Raw genomic sequence first — 24,902 nt, forward strand, 5'->3', positions numbered from 1 at the left:
GCTGACAGATTTAAATAACAGTAATTATAACATTTTAGTTGGCACAGTGGCGTAGGGGTCAGCACTGCAGCCTCACAGGAAGAAGGTTGCTGGTTTGAGCCCCAGGTGGGGGATGTATGAATTGCAGGCCTACCACCCGCAATTGGCCTACCAACTGGGACCCCGTACACAGTGGTACCTGCTACACAGTGGTAGGGTGTACCACTGTGTAGCAGTGGTACACCCTACCTACACAGTGGTAGGGTGTACCACTGTGTAGGGGGTCCCAGTGTGGGATTGTTGTCAGTTGGGAAATACTCCGGTTTGTTATGGAACAAGTGCGCCATCTACTGGAGGTTGAAGTGCCATTGAGCAATGATTATTGTTGTTTTTATTTATCTAAGAGCCTGTTTACTAGATTTTTCATGCTGAATACACTCCGGTTTCCCTGATGTAGACTCAGTAGCATCTAAATGTAGGAGCTAAGATGTTTTGAAGGTTTGACTTTTCAGATACTGACTTGAGCCAAAAGTCTTGCATCGTTTTTAAAAAGCTGATGTGAGTTTTTCTTCTTTATTGTAGAAGCCACAATGTTTTGTTCCAGCACAGTCACTATCATCGTCATCCCCATCATCCTCATCCTCTGCGTCATGCTGTCCTTATTCTGCTTCAGGAGGTACGTGCATGAAAGAGCTTCATCCACCACTCAAAGTTCTGCATCTGGCTCCTCAGAAACAGTCTGTGTGTGTGAAAGACGTGTGTGTCGAGGACCGATCCTGCAACATAGAACACTGAAAAACAGGATCTGTAAAGATAAAAACGCTTTACTCAGATCAAATCAATCTGCTCCTAAGTGTTTCTCAGAAAAGTAGCTTGTTGCTATGAAACCGTCATTTTCTGTAAACCCGCTAAAGGTTATGAAATATTCGGCCTCCCACAACTAAACCGTGGAAAGTACCTGAAGAGATTGATGTTGGCGGGTGTCTATGTGCTTTAGTGTATGTCATAACCAGGATTCCAAATGAATTTGCATGAAGGAGACGACTGTTCAGATGCTGAAATGTTGGAGTGTTGTGCATAAACCAGCATCTACTGAGAGAACAGGCCTTCCTTTAGGAAACACTGATGCAAACAAAGTGGTTCCAAGGAATCTTTGGCATCACGAAATCTCACTTGAACATGTTGTAAATGATTCGCAAGCGTCCGGGTGAAACGATACTCTTCCATTAAAAAACAAGTTGATCAGGTTTACAGAAGTGTTGGTTTCATTTCTGAGAAACCGTTTTACTTCACCGTTTGTCCTACTGATATGCTGTTTTTTTGTCTGTTTGTAGGCACAGATCAATCATCTGTCCTGAGATCCCACGACCATCAAACTTCTTTAAGGAAGTGATGAATGGAAACGTAGCTACAAAGGTACATTTTAGAAAAGCTTCTAAACATCCAAGACTTTCTTTATCTCCTTGGAAACTTCTTCCACTTGTTTGTTTTCCAGACCGGACCTGTACCTCTGTACACACCCACACCAGAAGCAAGTGAATCCATAAGAGTCTGTCTTTTACCCAAAACCCCCAGCAACATGGAAGATTCCAGATGTAATCAGACATGCGCATAAAAATACCTGCAGGGCAGCTGGACCTGAACTCAACTTCAGTCAGTCAGGATCTTTTCATGAGTAACATAGGAGCAGGATGGAAGGATTTGTCCCACTTACCTCTTCAGGAAGCTTCAGGTCTGGTGCTGAATCCGGACTTTGCAGGACGGAATCTGTGCTGTACAGACCTGACTGCAGTCAGGAGACTTCAACCATTAAAAGTTGGCAAAAAAAACAAGGATCTACTTGATAATAAGTTCTCTTCCTGGGAGAGGAAATGCATGCTGATGAATTGCGCCACGGATGAGACACAAAAGTGCACAGAGTCACTGCCCCGCTGAGGACCCAGACATAAAGACCGCTATGCTAACCAGGACAACAGACGAGGACGCAGAGGGAACCTTTTGGTTGGATGCTGTAAATAAGCTGTGCTTAAACTGTTTGAAGCAGCAAATGGAAAATAAAGACTGTGATACTGATGTAGTGTAACCTTTTTTATGATTCTTGCTCATGGGGCTGTACATTAATGGCCCTTTCTGAGCGCTGGAGTGGGAGCATCATGCACATACGAAAGTAAATGTTGATACTGCGACTGTGAAGGAAGCCATTGTTCCTGCTGACCTGGGGCCTCATTTATCAAACTGTGCGTAGCAACGCTGACTACAGGTGGCGTACGTACGGAAAACAGGAAATGCGGCACAAAAAACTTCATGATTTGCAAAGCGGTGCGCACGCACGTCCCACGCCTGTTTCACTTCATAAATAAGGATCAACACAAATTTTGCGCACGTGAGGGAGCATCTCGTCACGCCCACATGATGGCTATAAAAAGTCAGGTGAACACCCCTGATAAATATTAATCAATCTAATTTCCATGACGGTTCAGCAGGGAAAAAAAGCCCAAAAGAGGAATTTTCTGGAAAATGAGGTAGAAATTCTAATAGATAAGGTTGTAAAATGTAAAAGTATTTTATCGGGTGGAGACGGGATGGACATCAGCACCACCAGAAAGACAGAGGAGGTCAGCAGGGGACAGATGCTGCCAGCGTCTCATCAGACCACCGGACTTATCCAGAAAGGACAAATAAAGTGGTCAGACAATAAAATGTAGGGAGAAAGTGCATCTTGGTCCACAGGAGGAGAAAGGGGGGGCGGTGCCCACTCCCACAGATTAGAAGCTGGCGGGGAAATGAAGGAGTCCAGAGATACGCTGGAACAAAATGCTCCAGATGATGCTGGAAGTGCTTCATTCCTTTGTTTCAGATTATAAAATGAACGGACATAAATGAGACGTCTCTGGCTCCAGTTTATTTACTGGGAACATACTGGTGTTCCTGTGTGTCCCAGCTGGGTTGCAGCGCTGCAGATGTGGTCGGAGAGGGGGGGGGCAGTGGTTCCACCTTGTGTCCTAGCTGCGGTGTCCTCGCAGAGGAACCAATAATCACCATGAAGGAGGAGGTGCAGGAGATGGAGAGAAATAAACACCACCCTGACAGAAACCACACTAAAGATAAACTTGTGAATAAATGAGAATTCTCCACCTCTGATGTGTTGCATCACTTCTAGACGTAAAGCAGCAGCGTTTGGTTCCAACGTGAGAGGATGATTGACAACACAATCATTCAGATTGGATGATTGATCAGGTGAACGCAGGTGAAGTGCTGACGCCATTCAGTACCATGTTATATAGCGCCTCCACTATCTGCACACATCTGCAGCTGTACAACAGGTTTCCTCCTGGGCATGGAGGCACCTCCGCCAGCACTTCATATGGCTGATGGTGCGACACCACGGCGTGTCTGGTTGTGACGTACATAGTTCTGTTCTGCGCTCTGGGTTGGGAAAAGGAGTGATCAGCCTCGACTTGTCAGTCATTTCCGTTTGGAAGGTGCCGGTTCCCTGGGACAGATAAGCCACTGTGCGCCTTTACGCATTTGGGCACATATTATATCCAACCATCCCTTCATGTTCTGTATCTGCAGGTCGGGGAAACACCTTGATCAGCCTGATCATGGGCAACCACGTCATTTTAATGCACTTATTCATTTAGAGCTTTAATATTATGGCAGCTTCTGTACGACTTATTAACTGTATGAAATGGTTTTTATAACATGTAGAACTGCTTAGTTTCTGAACAGATTTTAGTGGTTGACGTTTTACGTTGTGGAAGAACAATATCAAATGTGCATTTTCTTCTTTTTTTAAAAAATTTATTTTATTTTTTGCAAATGCTGTTAATGTACAACATTCTACGTAAAAGTTTACATTTGATTTTGAACACCATTTCTTTGGTTTTATTTTCTGCCTTTGGTGTCGCCGTTTCCCGTTTCTCCACATTTTCTGCGTACGCCAGGGTCAGAGTTGGCATGGAGGTAGGGACATTTTACCACCAAGTCGTGTTTTGATAAATCCCAAAAGTTGACTATAATTGGCGTACGCCGGGGTTTGTGCGTGTGACAGCTCCATAAATGAGGCCCCTGGACTGTTGGGCTCACACTGGTTTCCCTTAGCTTCAGACTTCCATTGTTTTCTATTCTCTGGATAGAAATTGGGTTTTCTCACAATGGAAATCTCTGGTCTTCATGGGCATTTTCCACCTGTGTACGCAGCTTTTCAAAAGAAACTTTAATTTGTGTAAATATCTGAGAAAACATGAAATGTAGTGTGTACTGTGTTGCTTTTGTGCAGTCCTGTTGCTTTATCACAGATGAAGTGTCGAACAGATGCTTCATCAACATCAGTTACGTGCTCTTCCTTCCTTAAAACGAGCGCAACCTTTCTTCTTCTGCTTTCTGCCACTTGGTTCAGCCCTGATGGTCTGGTGGTGGTTTTTACTGCTAACCATGCAGCAAGAAAAGTGATGTGTGTGTTGCAAAGGTGTATTTATGCGTGTTTCTCCATTTCTTTCTACTCAAAGTTAAAAGGAAATAAAGACCAGTTTTAAGTTTAAACATGTTATTTATTGTTAGTGGCAATTATGAACCTCTGATGCAACCTCTTTTATATTCATCTTCATCTTCTGCCGCTTATCCGGGGTCGGGTTGCGGGGGCAGCAGCCTAAGCAGGGAAACCCAGACTTCCCTCTCCCCAGCCACATTTGCCAACTCTGCAGGGGGGATCCCGAGGCGTTCCCAGGCCAGCCGAGAGATATAATCCCTCAAGCGTGTCCTGGGTCTTCCCCGGGGTCTCCCCCCAGAGGGACGTGCCTGGAACACCTCACCAGGGAGGTCCAGGAGGCATCCTGACCAGATGCCCGAGCCACCTCAACTGGTTCCTCTCAATGCGGAGGAGCAGTGGCTCTACTCTGAGCCCCTCCAGGATGACCAAGCTCCCCACCCTATCTCTAAGGGAGAGCCCGGCCACCCTGCGGAGGAAACCCATTTCAGCCGCCTGCATACGAGATCTGGTTCTTTCGGTCACGACCCACAGCTCATGACCATAGGTGAGGGTAGGAACGTAGATCGACTGGTAAATCGAAAGCTTCGCCTTCTGGCTCAGCTCCTTCTTCACCACGACAGACCGGCGCAGAGTCCGCATTACTGCAGATGCCGCACCGATCTGTCTGTCGATCTCGCGCTCCATCCTTCCCTCACTCGTGAACAAGACCCCGAGATATTTAAACTCCTCCACTTGAGGCAGGACCTGACTCCCAACCTGGAGAGGGCAATCCACCCTATTCCGGCTGAGGACCATGGTCTCAGATTTGGAGGTGCTGATTCTCATCCCAGCTGCTTCACACTCGGCCACGAATCGCTCAAGCGAGAGCTGGAGATCACGACCAGATGAAGCCAACAGGACCACGTCATCTGCAAAAAGCAGAGACCCAATCCTGAGGCCACCAAGTCGGATCCCCTCAACACCTCGGCTGCGCCTAGAAATTCTGTCCATATAAGTTATGAACAGAATCGGTGATAAAGGGCAGCCTTGGCGGAGTCCAACCCTCACCGGAAACAAATCCGACTTACTACCGGCAATGCGAACCAAGCTCTGACACCTGTCGTACAGGGACCGGACAGCTCGTACAGGGGGGTCCGGTACCCCATACTCCCGGAGTACCCGCCACAGGAGCCCCCGGGGGACACGGTTGAATGCCTTCTCCAGGTCCACAAAGCACATGTAGACTGGTTGGGCAAACTCCCATGCCCCCTCCAGGACCTCAAAGAGGGTATAGAGCTGGTCCACTGTTCCGCGACCAGGACAAAAACCACACTGCTCCTCCTCAATCCGGGATTCGACTATCCGATGGACCCTCCTCTCCAGGACCCCTGAATAGACCTTACCAGGGAGGCTGAGGAGTGTGATTCCCCTGTAACTGGAACACACCCTCCGGTCCCCCTTCTTAAAAAGGGGGACCACCACCCCAGTCTGCCAATCCAGATTGGCAGACTGGGGTGCCCCCGATGTCCACGTGATACTGCAGAGGCATGTCAGCCAGGACAGCCCCACAGCATCCAGAGCCTTAAGGAACTCCGGGCGGATCTCATCCACCCCCGGGGCCTTGCCGCCAAGGAGCTTTTTGACCACCTCAGCAACTTCAACCCCAGAGATAGGATAGTCCACCCCTGAGTCCACCAGCTCTGCTTCCTCATCGGAAGACGTGTTGGTAGGATTGAGGAGGTCTTTGAAGTATTCCTTCCACCGACCCACAACGTCCCGAGTTGAGGTCAGCAGCTCCCCATCTCCACTGTACACAGTATTGATGGAGCACTGCTTCCCCCTCCTGAGCCGCCGGATGGTGGACCAGGATCTCCTCGAAGCTGTCCGGAAGTCTTTCTCCATGGCCTCGCCAAACTCCTCCCATGCCCGAGTTTTTGCCTCGGCAACAGCCGAAGCCGCATGCCGCTTAGCCTGTCGGTACCCATCAGCTGCCTCCAGAGTCCCACAGGCCAAGAAGACTCCTTCTTCAGCTTGACGGCATCCCTCACTGCTGGTGTCCACCAACGAGTCCTGGGATTACCACCACGACAGGCACCAACGACCTTACAGCCACAGCTCCGGCTGGCCGCCTCAGCAATAGAGGCACGGAACACAGCCCATTCGGACTCAATGTCCCCCGCCTCACTCGGGACATGTTCGAAGCTCTGCTGAAGGTGGGAGTTGAAGCTCGCTCTGATGGGGGACTCAGCCAGACGTTCCCAGCAGACCCTCACAACACGTTTGGGCCTACCAGATCTGACCGGCTTCCTCCCCCATCATCTGAGCCAACTCACCATCAGGTGGTGATCAGTTGACAGCTCCGCCCCCCCCTTCACCCGAGTGTCCAAGGCATGTGGCCGCAGGTCCAACGATACGAATACAAAATCGATCATCGAACTGTGGCCCAGGAAATCCTGATGCCAGGTGTACATATGGACACTCTTATGTTGGAACATGGTGTTCGTTATGGACAATCCATGACGAGCACAGAAGTCCAATAACAAAACACCATTTGGGTTCAGAGGGGGGGGGGAGACCATGCCTCCCAATCACTCCCCTCCAGGTCTCACTGTCATTACCCACATGAGCATTGAAGTCCCCCAGCAGAACAATGGAGTCCCCAGAAGGAGCCCCCTCCAGCACTCCCTCCAAGGACTCCGGAAAGGGTGGGTACTCTGAACTGCTGTTCAGTGCATAAGCACAGACAACAGTCAGGACCCGTCCCCCCACCCGGAGGCGGAGGGAAACTACCCTTTCATCCACCGGGGTAAACCCCAACGTGCAGGCACCAAGCTGGGGGCTGATGAGAATGCCCACACCTGCTCGGCGCCTCCCACCATGAGCAACTCCAGAGTGGAAGAAGGTCCAGCCCCTTTCGAGGGTTCTGGTTCCAGAGCCCAAGCCATGCGTCGAGGTGAGTCCAACTATATCTAGCCGGAAACCGCTCAACCTCGCGCACAAGCTCAGGCTCCTTCCCCACCAGAGAGGTGACGTTCCACGTCCCTAGAGCCAGCTTCTGCAGCCGGGGATCGGACCACCAGGGTCCCCGCCCCTTGCTGCCGCCCAGCTCACACTGCACCCGACCCCTACGGCTCCTCCCGCAGATGGTGAGCCCACGGGAGGTGGGGCCCATGTAACCCTTTCGGGCTGAGCCCGACCGGGCCCCATGGGTAAAGGCCTGGCCACCAGACGCTGGCTCACGTACCCCACCTCCAGGCCTGGCTCCAGAGGGGGGTCCCGGTAACCTGCGTCCGGGCAAGGGAACATTTCTGCCCGAATTTGTGTACATCATAGGGGTCTTGTGAGCCGTACTTGGTCTGGTCCCTCCCATAGACACCTGTTTGCCATGGGTGACCCTACCAGGGGCATAAAGCCCCAGACAACATAGCTGCTTGGATCTTTGGGACACACAAACCCCTCCACCACGATAAGGTGACGGCTCAGGGAGGGGCTCTTTTATATTTATACACGTATATATATATATATATGTATATATATGTATATATATATATATATATATATATATATATATATATATATATATATATGTATATATGTAAAAATGTGTGTTACACGTAACATAGGCTAAATGGTTTAATTAATCACTATCTTTACTGATTATGGGCTAAAGTATGAATCATCTTTATCGTGACCCTTTCCTCATTTAAATGTTAACCTAAATGCCAAGTTCCCTTTTTTTTTTTCATTTTTAAGTTTTAAGATACAAACAGGAATAGTGAGGGATGTTTAACTTTTTTTGTGTACAAATAGGATCTGTGAGACGTTTCCATAGCGGGTGTCAAAGTTTAAACAGGTTCAGTAATGACAGGTCATATTTTTGAGGTCAGATAGTCACTTGTGTCTCCTGTGGTTTGTCCACCGCAGATGTCCAGTTTGTCCACTGTCACCAGTTTATCAGTGTAAATCAGGAATTCCCACAGGATTTTAGGAACAGGAAACTATAGGGTGACCCTAACTTGGATACCTCATATCAGTCTCAGATAAACCTGTAAAGCACATTTCAGGACTTTTAGAAGAACTTTGGATTTTAGTTTAGTTATTTGACATGTAAAATGTTTCTCAGCCTGAACAGAAATATTCTTTATAACCAAGTATCAGTTATTACTGAGTCTGGGTAAAGTAATGATCCAATGGAAGCGCTTTAAGTGTCTGTAAACCTGTTTCTGACCTTTTCTTTAACAATCTTAAGTTCCTGTTTTTATGTACTGCCCCCACTGAGTCATAGTCCACACCCCAACTATGCACAACGTGGCGAGCAGCCTTCCCACTAACTACTCCACTTTCCACGTCTCTTCTGCTCGGAACAGAACTAACTACTCCACTTTCCACGTCTCTTCTGCTCGGAACAGAACTAACTACTCCACTTTCCACGTCTCTTCTGCTCTTTCTCCTTTGCGCCGAACAAAGACATTAAACCAGGAGGAATTCCAGGAGCAGGAAACGTCTTTTATCCCACAAGAGAAGAAGAAAAAGCAAAAGACTGAGAAGAAGAAGAAGAAGAACAAGAGGGGGACATATTCAACAGAAGAAGAACAAAAGTTCAGAAAAAGAAGAAAACAATGAAGAAGATTTTCCAAAGTTTGGGACTTCTCCTGTTTAATTTGCTGTTTTTAGCAGCTGAACCAGCAACAGGTGAGACAAACTTTATGTCAACAACTTTAGTTGTTTTGTTTGTTATTGACAGCGTTTCCCGGCCATGCTTCCCAGTGTTCCCGGCAGTCCCTGTAAACAAACCAGTTTCCCGGCCATGCTTCCCAGTGTTCCCGGCAGTCCCTGTAAACAAACCAGTTTCCCGGCCATGCTTCCCAGTGTTCCCGGCAGTCCCTGTAAACAAACCAGTTTCCCGGCCATGCTTCCCAGTGTTCCCGGCAGTCACTGTAAACAAACCAGTTTCCCGGCCATGCTTCCCAGTGTTCCCGGCAGTCCCTGTAAACAAACCAGTTTCCCGGCCATGCTTCCCAGTGTTCCCGGCAGTCACTGTAAACAAACCAGTTTCCCGGCCATGCTTCCCAGTGTTCCCGGCAGTCCCTGTAAACAAACCAGTTTCCCGGCCATGCTTCCCAGTGTTCCCGGCAGTCCCTGTAAACAAACCAGTTTCCCGGCCATGCTTCCCAGTGTTCCCGGCAGTCCCTGTAAACAAACCAGTTTCCCGGCCATGCTTCCCAGTGTTCCCGGCAGTCCCTGTAAACAAACCAGTTTCCCGGCCATGCTTCCCAGTGTTCCCGGCAGTCCCTGTAAACAAACCAGTTTCCCGGCCATGCTTCCCAGTGTTCCCGGCAGTCCCTGTAAACAAACCAGTTTCCCGGCCATGCTTCCCAGTGTTCCCGGCAGTCCCTGTAAACAAACCAGTTTCCCGGCCATGCTTCCCAGTGTTCCCGGCAGTCCCTGTAAACAAACCAGTTTCCCGGCCATGCTTCCCAGTGTTCCCGGCAGTCACTGTAAACAAACCAGTTTCCCGGCCATGCTTCCCAGTGTTCCCGGCAGTCACTGTAAACAAACCAGTTTCCCGGCCATGCTTCCCAGTGTTCCCGGCAGTCACTGTAAACAAACCAGTTTCCCGGCCATGCTTCCCAGTTTTCCCGGCAGTCACTGTAAACAAACCAGTTTCCCGGCCATGCTTCCCAGTGTTCCCGGCAGTCACTGTAAACAAACCAGTTTCCCGGCCATGCTTCCCAGTGTTCCCAGCAGTCCCTGCAAATAAACCAGTTTCCCGGCCATGCTTCCCAGTGTTCCCAGCAGTCCCTGCAAATAAACCAGTTTCCCGGCCATGCTTCCCAGTGTTCCCAGCAGTCCCTGCAAATAAACCAGTTTCTCACCCATGCTTCCCAGTGTTCCCAGCAATCACTGTAAACATCAGTTTTCTCAGCTGTCTGGGAAGTCTTTTACATTTAGCAGAGTTTAGAATAAAGTAGTTTACTCTCTGTGGAATGAGATGATATATTAGTGGAAAACACAACCATGTTTAAATGCAGTTAATTTTCTCACAATAGTCGGAAGTGGGTCGAGTTTCTCCTCCTGGGACCAGCCGGAAGAAAACGGCTCGGATGTCTGCCAGCAGCTGGTCTGGTGGTCCAACTTTTCCATCCAACCCTGAAGGCAAAGCTGCAACTTTTCCATCCAACCCTGAAGGCAAAGCTGCAACTTTTCCATCCAACCCTGAAGGCAAAGCTGTTGTCCAAATATAGATGGATCCAGGAACAGGAATGACAGAGTTAAGCTGGAGATCACAGATGTTACATGCTGTTTTTCTCTTTTTCTTTTTACATTCAGATAAAATTTTCCCACCACGAAATCTGTCCCTGAGATGGATTTCTGCCTTCACACCAGCCTTGTCTTGGGAGCCAGTGACAAACTGCACATATCTGGTAAATATAACACCAGGAGACTCTGAAAAAGCTGAATTTGAAGTAAGTATTTTAATTCCTGCCTGTTTATAAAAGAAATTCTTATAAGCTCATGTGTGCAGTTGTCTGTCTTCTGTTTACGTGACTCGTTTAGATTTATTTTAATAATCCAGCGTGTCAGTAATGTACGTACCTAAAAAAAAAAAGAGGAGAAACTACATGAGGAGCAGGATGGTGTCGAGTTCTTCAGGCTCTTTAAAATGTTTTGTTTAGAATAATCTCATAAACCCACATTTTAGTTTTAGTTGAAGATAAAGAACTTATCAGATGTTGGAACTGAGACAGTTTGTCATTTCATGGGAAATGAGCTGGCTGTGAATCTGAAGGCAGCGACACATCTGTAAAAAGTTAGAACATGAAGTACAGAAGGCTCTGAAGAAGACTCTGAGGATCCCATCATATACAGTTCATATTATTATCGAAAGATTCAGAGAATCAGAAGGAATCTCTGTATGCTCAGGACAAGGCTGGAGGTCTGAATGTTTGTGTAGTCCAGGCCCTCTTTGAGAACAGGTCTTCCTGTAGAGCAGTAAAGTCCTGCATTAGACCAGAACGGGACAACATTCCTCTGCTCAAACTGGAGAAAGTGCTCCCCTCATTTCCCAGAAGTTTCCAGAGTTTTCTATGAAATGCTGAAACGTTTCACTTTCAGTATCTGTTAATGTTTTTCTCCTCAGAGACTCAACCTGACACAGATACCAGTGTTGCATATATCATGTTTCCTTTCTAACCTCCGTAACAATGTGAACGCCTCCCATTCCTATGTAATGTGTAGTTTGTGGAGGGTGGGGTGATAAGTAAACGTTTAAGAAACAAGACGTGTTGGCTCTATGTTGGCTTCATACAGTCTATAAATTAAATGCATAAATCATTGTGGCAGAATAAACATAACAGCAGAGCTTCTAGATGATTTTAACGGATTAAATGTTCTCGTTGTTTTTAACTGTTTTCTGTTTTTAAAGATTCCTTTGAAAACCCCAGATATCAGTAAATTTATGATAATGGAGGGAGGATTTCTGCATTGGTCGGTTAGAACACTTTGTAATGGTAAAAAGAGTGAGGCTGCGACCTTCCGCATCAACTACCCAGGTAGTTTCAAAGCTTTCCTGCAGACAAAGCCTTTGACTTGAATAAATTGCAGCTTTTTGAAGCGGTTGATGAAGACTTGTGTTTGTGCTTCTGTTCCTCCAGAGCTTGTGGAAAACTTGGAGTGCTACAGCTATTCTTCTACTCGGGTTCGCTGCTCCTGGTCCCCAAAAAGGCACATTCCTGATCTCCGCGTTTTCTATCAGTATGCACACTTCTACCTTTTCATGCTCGTGTTTACTCATGACAACTCGGAGGAGGGGATGTTGACTCAGTCGGCTCCGTATAATGAAATCTGTTGCTGTTTTGCAACAGTTCCTGAGACACACAGGTCAGCTTGTTCTGTCACTGCTGCACTTCCTGCATATGGAAATGAGCTGGAGTTCAGGGCGGACTTCCTTGTTCAGGGTTCTGCAAGCCAGAGCTTTTTACTCCTGCGGGACGCTCGAGCCATGTTTGGACATGTAACGGACAATGAAGAGGAGGAAAAGTTGATTCCCATCAGCTGTTAACCTCCAACGGTTATGATAGCTCAGCGTATGAAGAGATCCACAATCACACTCCTCCCTGAACACAATCCATTCCTGATATTTTGCACTCACATTGACTAACAGATGCTTACCGTGACCGTGTTGTCCTGCAGACGGAGTCACCGATAGCTTGTGTGTGTTGTTGGTGATAGTCAGTGATAGTCTGCTTTGTTTTCTGGCAGGCAGTGGGATGTTTCTGTTCAGGTTTAGCAGCTGCTTGTCTGGTTTCTGTGTTTTAGCTGCAGACTTGTTGCTTGCTGTGTGATGTATTTAGTCCCTTTTATTCTCCTCCCTCTTCTATTGTTTCTCCTCTTCCAGTCTAGCGTAAACATGAAACTTTGCAACAATTATAAGAAAGAAATATACTCAAGTATCAATATAGGTGCTAAAATGAGCCATCATAATCCAGAAACTTTCTAAACCAGATTATTCCAGAAGCTGGCAGAGGCAGGTTACACCTGTCTTAATATTTGGGGAAAGTACTTGATTTTAGTCTGAATCATCCCAGGTTTAGTGAACTAATCTGCCAGTTCAGTCAGATTATTACTTCTGTTATTGTTTACTGAAATGAGAAAACAATTTTAGGCTTTAGACAAATGAGAAACGTGTTAAAACCAGCAGAAAATGCTCGTCTCAAGTCATTCAATCCTCAACACAACATGTCAAAGTTTCTGTTTTTCCCTTCAAGATAAAAGATGAGGCAAACTGAGCACGATGGTTCAGATTCACTAATTGCAGTTTTTTTTATGTGAAACAAGACAAAACATTTACTCTGAAGTAAATCAATAATCCAGATTAACTGCACCGACTTTCTGCCTTGCAAATAATTCATTCATTACTCAGAGTTGTATCCCTGACAACGATCTCCCTGACAACCGCCAAACGTTCACACACCCGAGTGGAGGAAAAGTGGGCAAAATCACCAGGATGAAGCAGGAATTGAACCACCGAACTACCAATTTATGGACAACTCGCGCCACCATTTAAACCAGTGGTTCTCAACCTTTTTAAACATTATACCCCGTCTGGAGTCATTTATCAGCCAAGGACCCCCGAAACCAGCAGTTCCTGTGTGTTCCAGTCTAGTCATTTTATTTTTTCATTTCATTTCATCTCAGTTTATTTTATTTCATTTATTTATGTATTTATATATTATTTTATTTTTTATTTCATTTTGTTTATTCAGTTATCTGTTTTTATCTCCTTAAAAAGTTTTTAGCTTAATTTTTGTGAGATCTGATACCAAACAACGGTTTTCTTTCTGTTTAAAGGTTAGAACACAGCATCTCAGAGCCACTGGAATGTTACCATGACGACACTGGTGATGGGCAGAGCAGCTGCGATCTGGAGGCTACCCCCTTCAATGACATTTATATCTTTTTCAACGGGACATGGAACAACACGTCCGTGAGGAACACCTTTGAGAAAAGCACAATTTCTAACGGTATGTCGCCGCTGATCAGTGATGTACAATCAACAAGAAATACGAAATAATACGCAGCACTTCCCTTTTTAGTTCCATGTAAGAGAAGCTGTTCTTACAGTCGTTGCCTGGAAATGTCGTGGTCATGGTAGCAGGACACACACTACTCACTAAAAGTTAGTTTGGCCCCTTCTACATGTCAGCATGAACCTAAAACACACAGCAACCTTCACCGTGTCTGAACGTTGAATGGAGGACTGAAAGTTCATTAACAGCTTGGATCTGAACAGTCCTCCTCATCATCCTGTTCACACAAAGACGCCATCAGACCAGGATGGTGCATTCTTACATGAAAGACTTCTCATTCTTCCTTAATGTCCTGCAGGTGTGTGACGATACCAACGCAACCTGAGCTTTTTACATTTTCTCTAAATTTATCCTGAAGTTTTGTGTTTCTAACTTGGGGCTGGGCGATGCGACCAAAACCTCATATCCCGATATGTCTCATCTTATAACCCCATAACGATACATAGCCATATAAAACTGTGTAACATTGTGTCAACCATCAGTTATGTGTCAGATGTTGCTAGGCAACAGCAGCAGTGATCTCCTTCCATCTGGGGGAACTATGGGCGTATGACGTTCCACAGGTAAAAACCTGCTGCAGCGTTTGGAGTTTATTCTGAGCTTTCGCCTCCACTTGACGCTGCTTTTGCTGCTTTTACTGCTTTTGCTGGTTGACTCTATTCTTTATTCTGGATTCTTTATCCTGATTCCTGCAGGTGATAAAATGAGTTAGTTGTGTCGGAGTCCGTTGTTGGGACTGTGAGCTAGTCTGTTGTCGGTTCCACGTCGCTCTTTTTATATCCAAACCGCATCCAGACAGAAATTTCCCCCTTTTAGGAGCAAGCTCATCAGTTTGGGTTGGCTGCTCATCTTTTAGTGAATTATCCTCTGAAACACGTCTGCTACCGTCTTCCTCCATGTTTGTTTATGTATTGCAGCGTGCCGTAAAGCGGATCTTGACATAAAATACTGCAGTAAAGCAGCTTGTGGTGGCGTAAACAATAGAGCCTCATATGAAACTATAAACATTTTCCATCGTCCAAACGATATGTATCGTCATATCGCCCAGCCCTTCCCTAACTGTGTGTGAGAAGTGTGTGTTTGTATCGTCATATCGCCCAGCCCTTCCCTAACTGTGTGTGAGAAGTGTGTGTTTGTATCGTCATATCGCCCAGCCCTTCCCTAACTGTGTGTGAGAAGTGTGTGTTTGTATCGTCATATCGCCCAGCCCTTCCCTAACTGTGTGTGAGAAGTGTGTGTTTGTATCGTCATATCGCCCAGCCCTTCCCTAACTGTGTGTGAGAAGTGTGTGTTTGTATCGTCATATCGCCCAGCCCTTCCCTAACTGTGTGTGAGAAGTGTGTGTTTGTATCGTCATATCGCCCAGCCCTTCCCTAACTGTGTGTGAGAAGTGTGTGTTTGTATCGTCATATCGCCCAGCCCTTCCCTAACTGTGTGTGAGAAGTGTGTGTTTGTATCGTCATATCGCCCAGCCCTTCCCTAACTGTGTGTGAGAAGTGTGTGTTTGTATCGTCATATCGCCCAGCCCTTCCCTAACTGTGTGTGAGAAGTGTGTGTTTGTATCGTCATATCGCCCAGCCCTTCCCTAACTGTGTGTGAGAAGTGTGTGTTTGTATCGTCATATCGCCCAGCCCTTCCCTAACTGTGTGTGAGAAGTGTGTGTTTGTATCGTCATATCGCCCAGCCCTTCCCTAACTGTGTGTGAGAAGTGTGTGTTTGGGGGTTTGTGTCCGTGAGGGGGATCCACTCCCAAAACGACACAATTCTGGACGGGGATTTTTACGTTTATCATGCGTTCCAGCTGTCCTCCCAACGCAGAATTCCAGGAGATTTCAGCCAGAAATGGAGAAGAGTTTGCATGTAAATGCTCACAAACTGGTTTTTGTCCAAGCTGGTGCAGCTGGAAGGGAAACTACGTGGTCATGGTGTCAGACGCTTGGTTTTCCCAGCCAACTGGAACGCACCATCATAATGTGTCTCTTTCTGTGTGCAGTGAGGCCACCTCCTCTCACGTTCCACGTCACCAAGACAGGAAACAAGCTGAACATTAGCTGGGTTGCTCCAGAAGTCTTGGCACCATCAAGTTGGAGATATAAAATTAATTACACCGAGTGCAACCAGATGAAGGTAAGGAGGCGGCCAGGTGTAAACTTAGAAGTAAATAAACTGGATTATTTCTTTGCTGTATTTCCTGATGCGGACGTAAAGCCGGGTTGTTTTCCTTTCCTTGGGATGAGCAGCAGAGTGTGCAGGTTGCATCCATGGAAAGCTTGATAAATGTCCACCAGTGCCAGACAGATGAGGAGCGGCGTGCCGCACCGACGGGGAACAACCTTTTGTGGCAGCACTCGGCCACATTGGCTGATTTAACAAATAAGAATGGGATGCCATCCCACAGCAGAATCAGCTTTTTGGCATTAGCAGTGAAGATTTGGCAACTTTTAATGGATTTCCATGGATGTGAGTCACATATTTAACTCTGATGCTCCTCTCACCAGTCCATCTTCCTTACGGATGAGGCGCCATTTAAAAGGAAACGATGTTTACATAAAAACAAATCATCAAACAGGTTTTTTTACGCACAGCATGCACATGCATAGAAAAGTGAACTACCTGATGGTTTTTTTCCTTCACAGGAGTTGTCTGTTGAGGGGTTGACATCATATACGCTGAATGTGGTCCCTCGCTGTCGCTACTGCGTATCTGTCGTAGCCCAGAGAGACGCAGGCAGCACGCCACCGGGTGATCAGATATGTGTTGGTATGTTGATTTGTTTGTTTTCCTCTCCTTTAACCATCTTTTTAACCATCCTTCTGATGTTGAGGGGTTTGTTTAGGAACTTTTTAGTGAAAAAATACCCCGTAAAAGACGAGAAACAGCCGATTTGTCTCTTAGCTGAACGGGATGTTGTGGATGTTCTTGCTTGTAGGCAGTGAAGAGGATGGTACCAGCTGGCTGTACATTATAGGTGTCATTCCTTTGGTCTTTGCTGGTATGACTCTGCTCTTCATCGTGTGTTATAGGAGGTATGTTGAGTCTTGAATCTCAGTATTCTCCTCATCTTCCTCTGACATTATGAAGTTGTGATGATATGATGATGTCTTTCCAGAAATAAGGACAGTATCTTTCCCAAAATCCCACAACCTCGGAACCTCCTGAGTGATATTTCCAACAACAACAACATGGAGGTAACGGTTTTATTTTCCGGTGGTGGGTGTAAACATGGTTCTGTGTAAGGCATCGCTTATTTAATCCTGGTTCGCAGACACTTTTCTTCCTTGTTTTTTAAAATGAATCCATTTAACGCTGATATTTATTTGTTTATTTAATTGGGAGCGTTCAGGTTCACGAACAAGCATGACGTAAACATGCCTGATTTCTTTCTGTGCTCCCCAGGCAGGTAAATAATTAGCATTAAAACACCAAACAAGAAGAGAGAAAGTTATAAACATAACGATACACACCAATACACAAGACAAGAAATAAAACTCATCGCTAGCTTCATGTTCCTATAACTAGTTTTGTAAAATGAGCCTTAAAGATGAGAGTAGACTTGTCCAGTCTGGGTTCCAGTAAGCGGTCCAGTAACCGGTCCAGTAAGCGGTCCAGTCAGGGGTTCAGTCAGGGTCCCAGTCAGGGTCCCAGTCAGGGGTCCAGTAAGGGGTCCGGTAAGCGGTCCAGTCAGGGGTCCAGTAAGCGGTCCAGTCAGGGGTCCAGTAAGCGGTCCAGTCAGGGGTCCAGTAAGCGGTCCAGTAAGCGGTCCAGTAAGCGGTCCAGTCAGGGGTCCAGTCAGGGGTTCAGTCAGGGTCCCAGTCAGGGTCCCAGTCAGGGGTTCTTGTGTCAACACAATGACACAAGAACAGGATTTCAGAGCCCATGTGGAAGAGAAGAACTGAAAACTAAGCAGCATCTGGCTGCATTTACACGTTACTGGAGATGGAAAAGCTAAATGAGAATTTATTTATTGTGGTTGTGTTTGACGAAATGTTAAACTTTTATCCTTACCAACACACACAATAATGGCTAGGTTGGGGAAAGTAAAGAACCACTGTTAAAAGAGCCATACATACACACATATATATATATATATATATATATATATGTGTATGTATGTGTGTGTGTGTGTGTGTGTGTACATATACACACACACACACACACACGTATGTGTGGAAATAATGAGATAATGGTGTTAAATTTGGTTTTGACACTTTTGTTTCTTCCTCTTTTGCCCAGGACTCTCACTTCTACTTGTACTGCCCAGTAGAAAAAGAAGTGAGCTGTGAAGTCACTCTGGTGGCCGATACCTAAACCATCAAACCAGACTGTGGACACATGTTCGATGTCGGACCGCTTTTCCAAAGAAGAACTATGCCCTGCATTCCCACGCATCGTGCCCAACAACCGTTACGAAATCTTCCCACTGCAATTTCCCCAGATGAGGTAACACTGTCGCCTCGATTCAACCTGAAGAAGAGCTCACATCAAGTCCTTCAGTTTTCTTTTTATAGGCATGAATTACAACATAATTCATGTCCGAGCCCTTACAGCGCGGGCAGACCTGACACCCAGCACGTCCGTCTGCGCTGAGCTGTGCTCGGCGACGTGGCTTCTGTGCAATGTGTTGGACATATGCAGCTGTGTGCCGGGCAGCAGGACCGAATAGAGCTGCAGCAACTCTACATCTGTGTCCCAGCAGAGTCACTGAGGCAGCTACAGTCACACACGTCTCCGTTTGTTGTTCGGAAAAAGATTCTTTTTTTAATGTTCTCCTTTTTTCCCTTTAAAATCAAGCTTTTTAAAACCTGCTGCGTGTATGTGAGGCTTCAGTTTTCCTTCTAAAAAAGAAAATAAAAGCTCATTCTAAAAAATAGCTCAAAGTAAGTAATCTTCTGTTTGACAGGCTTAAATGAAACAAGTTTCCAACCATCTGAACTGGTTTAAACTGGATGAGAAAATGCAGATAGGTTTGGAAAGTGGGGTTTTCGTTTAAATGTCTGAGCTCTGGAGGATCACAGGCGGTTTTTGTTGAAGCCGTTACTATACGATACTCTTGTTACTATACTGGCAAATTTCGACTCGTGGTTGAACTTGTGACGACTTGTCAGTCAAGGTGAAACGAGTCTGTGTGAGTTTTGTCCTGCAGTCAGTTTATGAGTGAAGTGTGTTTTTCTGAACACAGAGGAGCCCGTCTGGAGGAGATGACTGTTTTAGTATGAAGGTAGTGTAGCTTTGCCGGCAATGCTGGTGCATTTTGAGGCTGAGCAGGTTGTTTGTCCTCCCAGAGTTGCCGTAGAGTTTTCCGTCTTCCATCTCTGCATAATGCCACACTGGATGTCTCTTATCTGTTCATCGTGTTCTCGTTTACCGTTCCGTGAGGCGAAGCCCAGGAAGGTTGTTACCGTAGTAACAAGCTAATGTTCACACTGCTGCGGCTCTACGCTTGTTGCTAAGACGGATGCTAATCGTAGCTGTAGCATCCGTCAACCTGTCCAGGTGTGTTTTAAGGTGGATGTGGTGGATTATTTGGTTCTTTGTAAAGCAACAAGCGTGTTGCTTATAGTTTTGATTGTTTCTACTCGAGACGATAATCCCTGCCTTCGTCACCATCCGGCTGTAACGGACTTCATCTCAGGGTCAGCCGGTCGTTTCTCTCACGTCTCCACCGCGCCGCTGCTCGTCTTCTGGTTGGAGCACGGAGGAGAGAACACCTTATTTCAGCATCAGTTCATGTTAAAGTTCTTTTATTTGTTTTTAAATCCCTACATGGTCTGGCCCCTCAGTACGTCCCCGTACTCGCCGGCCCGGTGCCTCAGATCAGCTGATCCGCTCCTTCTGGAGGAACCGAGGTCTGAGCGGACGGAGCGTTTTTTAGCCACTATAGGTTAGAGAAGGTTTTACTTTTGTTTTTTTCATTCTTTATTCCTTTAACTTCTTTTATTCTGCACTTTTTAAATGTTTTACGTCTTTGTCCAGGACTTTGTGGCGTTGTGTTAAAGTGCTCTAGAAATAAAGTTGACTTGAGTCCAAGTCAAGTATCAAGTCACTGGAAATGCAACTGGAGTCCAAGTAACATCCCATTTCAAAGGGAAAATGTATGTTATCTCAACAAAATATTTCTTTAAATAAGGTGTTTATGATTTTATTTCTCAAGATATTTGATGTTTTATCCATCTATTTAGTGAGAAAGAAAGAAGCAGATATGCCCCTGCTACAGAAATGTTTTATATTTACAGATAAATTCAACCTCATCTTGGGAATTTCAGTAACTTTTATTAAAAACATTGCAGTAAATTTCTTCTGTTATTTTCACCTTTACTGGGCCCACCAGATTGGACCATCTGGTGGGCCGGTTTTGGGCCCCTGTGCCGTATGTTGGACACCCCTTGTGCTTCCATGTTCCAGCTGGCTCTGTGGTGGAAGGAAAGCGAGCTCGCAGCCACAGAGATTCTGCACAAACTCTTTGTTATTCCACAGAACTTTAAACGCACTTTAGATCTTTTCAGTTTTACACAGAAAGAAAACCTTCTTGGTGTTTGATGGCATCAAGCTGGTGTTTGGAAAAACGCAAGAATCAGCATTTCCTCCTGCTGAAATGTTTGTTTGAAGTTGGGTTCTGCAGGCTGATGATGGATGGTTAGAAGCTGCTGGTGAGGACAGATGGTTGTGGTCTTTTTGTGACTGGTTACCCTCCAGACCGCCGTTAGACCGTCTCCACTCACCACTCCAGACCAGCAGAAAGCCCCCAGTTTGCAGCTAAAACTCTGTTGACGTTTTTCTGTCTTTGCTGCCAGACTGAAGATGTTTGTCCAGCAACGTTCTTTGACCATGACGTGCTTTCAGCACTGCTGCTTGTCAGTGGTTTGTTTTAGCAGCTTTCATTCAGCTGAACTCAAACTATTTACATGATGTTTCATTTCTGTTGGAAGATGTCTCGGCAACCCTGGCATTGATCTCATGAAGCTATGAGACGACGCACAGTCGCTCTGAAAACATGTTGCTCCTCTGAGTTCTTCTGCTTTTAGCTGGAGAGGCAACGTTCAGGCGGCGGCGGCGGCGAGAGGGTCTTGGCTGCAGCCTGGAGAACGGGGCGGTGCTGGATATTGGGTGGGGTTGGACGTCCAGCCCCGCCCCGTTCTGCAGGCTGCAGCCGGGCGTTACTGGTGGCGGCGGCTTCTGCAACGTAAGCTGCTGCCTCACCACGCGGTGCAGCTCTGCTCTCGTTCTGGTCCAGCTCAGGCTGAGATACCTCGCTGTTGGCCTGAATGCAGCATCTTCCAAACTGCATGAAGTGCCTTCACTGTTCCACTTCAGTCTGCAAAACACAAATGTGTGTTTCACTGTTTGAGGTCACGTATTACGCAGTTTTCACTAACTTAAAGTCACATGTTATCATTTGATATTTTCCAAAGAAATATTTTGTTTTCAGTGGTGATGATGCAGCAGAAATCTGCCTGAATGTCCCCCAGATAGATCAGATGTTTATTTTGTTCATGTTTAGTCTTTTACTGGGATTTTTTCAACCCTTTTTCTGTCATTTATTTGCTACACACTGTGAAGCCAGAATGTGAGTTGTTGTATGTACAAATCTATAGACATATATAAATATAGTCTGTTTACTGTGTTCTGAAGCTGAGTTTTTAAAAAAAAAAACTGTTTTGTAAAAAGAATAAAGTTTTAAGAAGCAAATAAATCCTAAAAGTTTCCTCCCATCAGCTGAGTATTATGCCTTTATTCATATTTTCTGGTTTTACACGTGTCTTTTTCCTGCCTGACATCATCCACAAGCCAGACTTTGAGTCATTATGTCAGGAAACGTTTCCGCTGATATGTTTTTATTTTAGCTTTTTCTCAGAAAAGTGGCTCATTACGGTTTGCATAATATCAACATGGAAGTGTCAGAAAAGGGAATTTTACAATTGAACATTTCCATGTCATCAGTCCTCTGTTGCTCAGAGGCAGATCAAGTCTAGAAGGTGCAACAAAGTGAAAATCTAAGATCTCGGTTTTCATGTCCTCAGAATGAGAAGTCATTTATAACCTTGACGCAAGACGTCTGAGCAGAGAAACAAAAGGGAAGTTGCAAAATGGAATCAAAGTTGCAAAACACTCAAGCTCAGCTGACTTTTTCTTGAAAAATTCAGCTGTTCTGTTTAATAAAGAAGATCCGGATTCCAGTTCTCCCCAACTTGTGTGCTAGTTAAGCTGCTTTCTGCTTGTTGCATCATGTCCAGAATTTTATTTAAACCCCTTTTTATTACATCATCACATCTGTTTCAGAAAGGTCCCGCCATATATGCGTAAAATGAGATGAAACAATAAGAGGGTGGAATACTTTTCACAGTTAGAGGAAGAAGTGAACAGAGTGGTTTTTAGCTGCAAATCAAACATGACAAATGCAAGTCTGCAAGGTAAACTGCATGACACAGAAACCTGGATGTACTCTGCCAGGTCATCCGCAGTAAGGATCCTATGGACCAAATGGATGTCACATCCTAGCAAAGGCTGCATAACTGGGTTCTGATGTAATGCTGGGTAATTTCAACATAGCCTACGACAGCAACGCTAACCAGTGCTGCACAGGTAACATAAAAACATAAAAGTAGACAAGCCAGGAGTAAAATAAAGCAAAAGACATGGCAATGAAATGACATTAAAGTTATGAATATGTTAACGTGTCAGCACAACGTTTTTACATGAGGTTTTACAACATTTAGAGAAGAAGTCTGATCTGTCCTGAAAACGCCCCACCAATCGCCTTTTCGATCTGTTCCAGTAAAATCCTCAGAACGAGATGAATAATGGATGCAGACTAACTAAACAGGACAGCACCATTAACACAAACCAAACAAAAGAACATCCATCAGAAATGTAAAGATAGGGTAGAAGGTCTCGGGAAAATGGTTTGAGCACGCCATGATTAAAATGGGAGGGGGAGTCGCTGAGAATTATTGGTAAGTGCGCCATGCTGGCATCTACAGCAAAGTAAGCAACAGTTTATTCCATCATTCGTAGCGAGTTGGGACATGGAGTTGCAGAAGACGTGCTGAAATACCGGACAGTGAAACGGGTTTACAGGGACACGCTAACCAAGGAGACGGCGAATGTCCAGAGAAGTGATGACCTTATTTACAGAAACCACAACATGGTTGTGTCTGAACACTGTTCTTCTCGAAACCCTGCTTTACCACAGAGCACTACACTACACTGTTCCATGCATCATTCTGTTGGAGATTCACACAGAAAACAATCATATTCTGCGAAAAGAGCTTTCACTTGGAAGAAGTTTCGTAGCTTTCCGATGTTCTCTCCTCTTTCCGTCCGGAGCCCACATTCAGGATCAGCTGCAGAGGATGGTTTGTAAGGCTGTTGTCTTTCTCTTCTTCCTGATCGGATTGTTTTTCTAGGTTTATTTGTAAAATATGGTGATTATTATGGTTTTAAATGATGATAGTAAAATAAAGTTTTTTTTTTAATCTGACTGCAGTGTTTAGCCATCTGGGAGTTGTAAGATTGTGGATGAATGTCTACAGCGTGTTGAGGATAAATTTGGCTGTTTTTTTTTTTTTTTTTTTTTTTTTTTACCTTACCGCATCGCACCTTACCTCACCTCTTCTTATTAATATGACCATTTATATATTTAAATAGTGTTAAGTTATTAAGAAAAAATGGGCTCACTTCCTCTCACTGTGTGGACACGAGACAGAACTTTTTTTAATTTATTATTTTATTTTTTATTTAGTTTAATTTATGTTAATCCATGAATGTATGATTATTTTGTTTGCATTCTACGTGTTCTAAAAAATCTATTAAAAGTTTTTCCTAATTATATTAAAATGAGCAAATATTCTTTTTTTTGTTTTGTTTGTTGTTGTTTTTCGTCCTGATTCCCCATGTGATTGTTTACAATCAGCTTTTCGCCGGCAGCCTTTGAAAGATGGACGTTGTATATATTTTATTTCTGTTAAACTGTATGATTAAATGAAATTATTGTTTCGCCTTTATATTCTGTAACTCATCAGGACATAGTGTAATAATTCTTCTTTTCATCAAAACATTAGATTTTAACTAATAATACAAAGCTCTGATGAATAAGCGGCCTCTTGATCTAAAATGTTAAACAAGTTTCAGTTAAATAAACTTCCTGTTGTTATATTTTAACAATAAATATCAAGTCAGACACAGAATGTAATGCCATAGACGTATTTGTCGCTTGACTTTTATTTTGTAAGTTAAACACCTAACTTCCTGTGACGCATGCCAGCTTGACCTGCCTCCTACTGGCGCAGCCACAGCTCCCTCTGCTGGCCAACGCCGGTACTGCAGACATGTCGGCTGAGAGTGGTCCTGATGCTGCGGGATGCAGAGATACGGGGAGGATGCCTATCTAAGCCATGCCAGCTTCCTGCGATGTTGGCGCAGTCTCTGTGGCGCAATGGAATAGCGCGCTGGACTTCTAATCCAGAGGCTCCGGGTTCGAGTCCCGGCAGAGATGGGTCACTCTGCGTGCCGAGCGGCAGACTTGCGGTTCCTTTTGTCTCCTGTGAAGGTGGAACAATCTGCAGCTGCACAAAATGACGGTTCTGTTTGTTCTGCTGCGGAATGGCTACAACGAAATGCAGCTGTTTAAAGATGCAGCGCAAAATCTCCATTAAAACTTGTCATCAACATATTAAATGGTTCATTTATTTACATTGTTCTCCTTCCTCTTTGGGACTTTTCCCTCATTTTTACAAGATTTTACTAAAGCATATATTTGTTTACAACCCTGGTGGCAGATATGCCCTGAAAAACAGCAGCAGTGTAATTCCAGCATGACTGATGTATAATTATTCTCCCATAAATGAGCCATTATTCCTGCAAAT

The 24,902-nt window shown here is 45.2% G+C and overlaps 1 protein-coding gene across 1 annotated transcript; it reads left to right on the forward strand.

Annotated features, from left to right (window-relative positions):
- Positions 1-8,971: 8,971 nt before the first annotated feature.
- Positions 8,972-21,732, forward strand: il13ra1 (interleukin 13 receptor, alpha 1). Its single transcript, XM_079257561.1, has 10 exons — positions 8,972-9,142; positions 10,781-10,917; positions 11,877-12,003; positions 12,106-12,205; positions 13,802-13,974; positions 16,034-16,167; positions 16,677-16,800; positions 16,970-17,066; positions 17,150-17,228; positions 18,274-21,732. Exons 1-10 carry the CDS (start codon positions 9,070-9,072, stop codon positions 18,346-18,348), a joined length of 1,119 nt encoding a protein of 372 aa, XP_079113687.1. The 5' UTR covers positions 8,972-9,069; the 3' UTR covers positions 18,349-21,732.
- The last annotated feature ends 3,170 nt before the right edge of the window (positions 21,733-24,902 follow it).

This window comes from Telmatherina bonti, assembly GCF_933228915.1.
Source record: "Telmatherina bonti genome assembly, chromosome: 18".
In the NCBI taxonomy this organism is placed as follows: domain Eukaryota; kingdom Metazoa; phylum Chordata; class Actinopteri; order Atheriniformes; family Telmatherinidae; genus Telmatherina; species Telmatherina bonti.

Excerpts from the sequence above, each read along its gene's own strand:
- il13ra1 (XM_079257561.1), top strand. The coding sequence starts at position 9,070 with ATGAAGAAGATTTTCCAAAGTTTGGGACTTCTCCTGTTTAATTTGCTG. Across the intron at positions 9,143-10,780 it reads AGCAGCTGAACCAGCAACAG|ATAAAATTTTCCCACCACGA; the intron begins GTGAGACAAACT and ends TTTTACATTCAG. Across the intron at positions 12,206-13,801 it reads GATCTCCGCGTTTTCTATCA|GTTAGAACACAGCATCTCAG; the intron begins GTATGCACACTT and ends TTCTGTTTAAAG.